This window comes from Penaeus chinensis, chromosome 25 (assembly GCF_019202785.1).
Source record: "Penaeus chinensis breed Huanghai No. 1 chromosome 25, ASM1920278v2, whole genome shotgun sequence".
NCBI lineage: Eukaryota > Metazoa > Arthropoda > Malacostraca > Decapoda > Penaeidae > Penaeus > Penaeus chinensis.
The window spans coordinates 18,212,061-18,214,326 of record NC_061843.1 but is presented as its reverse complement, the minus strand read 5'-3'; the positions used below and the strand labels follow the sequence as shown (position 1 = coordinate 18,214,326).

The following is a 2,266-nucleotide window of genomic DNA, read 5'->3' as shown; positions in this document are numbered from 1 at the left end:
GTACGCAACTCTAGAATTTCTCTTTCTCAACCATATTGGGACAGATGTAATAAGTGACTATGTGATAAATGTTCATAACGCAATTGAATTATGAATTTACTTGCCCACCAGTCAAAGTATAATGAAATTAACCCATACCTGCTGTAATAGTTCATATAAAGTTCATATATTGTATTTACCATGGTTAAAAAATGGTCAAATGAGTATTGGAAGACTTTCCCTCAAATTAATATATTGAAATCAAATATTGTACTCCTTCACTTGTAAGCAATATTAGATATCTGAATCAGAGGATCATAAAACTAGAACATATGTCTTACAAAGACTATGAAAAGCATATATTTACTCTGATAGATATTAATGATATAAGTCAATAGCTAAGTATCATGGTCTAAGGGATATAATAGAGATGCCTCATATTGACCGGAACCAGAAATTTAACCTCCCTAAGTTCCTCCTCTACCTGAGCCACTCACCAATACCGGGAATCCACCCCCACCCACCAAACTTCCCTTCTACGCAACTAACACAAACTATATGAATGTTATTACTATCTGCAGACTTCTTATATAATTATTTCAAGGCTGGGAGCGCACACAAGCACCAAATTAAAATATGCATAATTGTAACCTCTATGAAATGTATCCCTCATCCTCCAGTATAAAAGGAGTGAATTAGTCTGTCTAAACATTATTATCACCTCCTTTGTGAACATAAACGTTCTTGTGAAACAAGGACTCAGGTATCACTCTGTGTAAATTAATAATCTAAAATTCCTTTATAGCATGGCGTTTATGAACGACAGTTTAAGCTCCCTCGCCAAGAAGCACATCGAGAGCGGTCGTCCGTTGAAATACGCAACCCACGTCGTGCAACACCTTTCGAAGGAAGCCAGGGCATTACTCCCGACTAGGAAAGGTATATTCCCTTAAGAGTACCTTGACAACCTTAAGAATCTTGATTTTTTTTTTATATAGTTTGAAGACATTTTTTTATAGTTTTCTCATGTGGGAGCCTGTCCCAAAGGAGGAATATGATAACCCGCTGAATGTTGGGAAGCCGCCGAATGTCGCACTAAGCGAGTGGAGGTCTATACTTGTCAAAAAGTATGGTCTCAACGTGTTAATTATGCCTGGATATGCATACGACGCATTTTTGAAAATGACAAGAGCTGCATTGGAATTGAACGCTCAAAATCGAGTGCTTGGTGAGAGGAGGATTAACGACATGTGCTTGACCTCATGCATTTGTCAACCCTGCTTTGACCCTGTAAAGCAAAGAAGCACACTTATTCTTTACCAAGACTAACAATCTATACGCCACGGTGATGTCCGAAAAATTACCTTATGGAAATATTCGGAAATTGTCCCCTACTGAAAAAGGTAGTTTGTGGCAAGGAGTTTGTCCAACCAGGACAATGGCGGTGATATTGGCCACTGGGCGGAGGTTGATCTGCGGGTGCCGGACGAAGTGGCGAGAAAAAACTGATGAGCTTCCTCTCCTTATCCACCACATGGAGATAATAAAACAAGACCTGTCTGCCTACAATAAAGAGCTCCTAATGTCGCAGAACAGACATATTCCTCCAAAGAATAAAACGTTGGTGGCATCACACCTTCCTCAAGAGAATTACTCGTTCTACTGAAACATCTACAGCTGTCAATCAAATAAGGGGATATGATAGAACAGGTGCTCGAGGTATATGAATTCTCGCATGATGAACATCTGCGACCGTTTATTCATGAAAATATCAAAGCCAGCCGCGAAGCTACCAACAAAGCACAACACCTCTGCTTTAGGACACTTTCCAACAGTGTGTTTGGTTGATTCCTAATGAACCCTCTGAAAAGGCTGAAAAAAGCAAGCATGGTGCGTAAAGTCTCTACATTACTGAAAAAGATACGACACCCTCTATTCAAAAGACTCATCCCCCTCGCTTCAAACCGTGTAATAACAATTTCAAGGGCGAAGGTAGTCGCCATGACCTACCCACATTACGTCGGGTTTATCATCCTGGAACTGGCAAAATATAAGTTTTACGAGGTTTATTATAAAGCGTTATAGCCCGTCGACGGCGAGAGGGTAAAACTGTTACTCCGACACAGACAGCTATATTATCTTCATCTTTAAAGATTTTTCACTGTTTCCATTGAAAGAATGGCTTGACACTTCCAATTTGAGCCAGGACCATTCAGTGTAAATTATTAAAATCTGAGATGGGGAAAATTCCCGTCAAAGAGGCTATATGTCTGAAACAAAAGACATT

The 2,266-nt window shown here is 39.6% G+C and overlaps 1 protein-coding gene across 1 annotated transcript in view; it reads right to left on the bottom strand.

The window, feature by feature from the left end:
* Window positions 1-992: 992 nt before the first annotated feature.
* The window catches only part of LOC125038645 (neuronal acetylcholine receptor subunit alpha-9-II-like), a 15,960-nt gene continuing 14,686 nt past the window's right edge, over window positions 993-2,266 (bottom strand). Inside the window, exons 10-13 of the mRNA XM_047632187.1 lie at window positions 1,994-2,019; window positions 1,547-1,656; window positions 1,411-1,452; window positions 993-1,171 (exon numbers count right to left, since the gene is read on the bottom strand). Of these exons, the coding sequence (XP_047488143.1) occupies window positions 993-1,171; window positions 1,411-1,452; window positions 1,547-1,656; window positions 1,994-2,019 (357 nt within the window). The remainder of the gene's footprint in view (window positions 1,172-1,410; window positions 1,453-1,546; window positions 1,657-1,993; window positions 2,020-2,266) is intronic.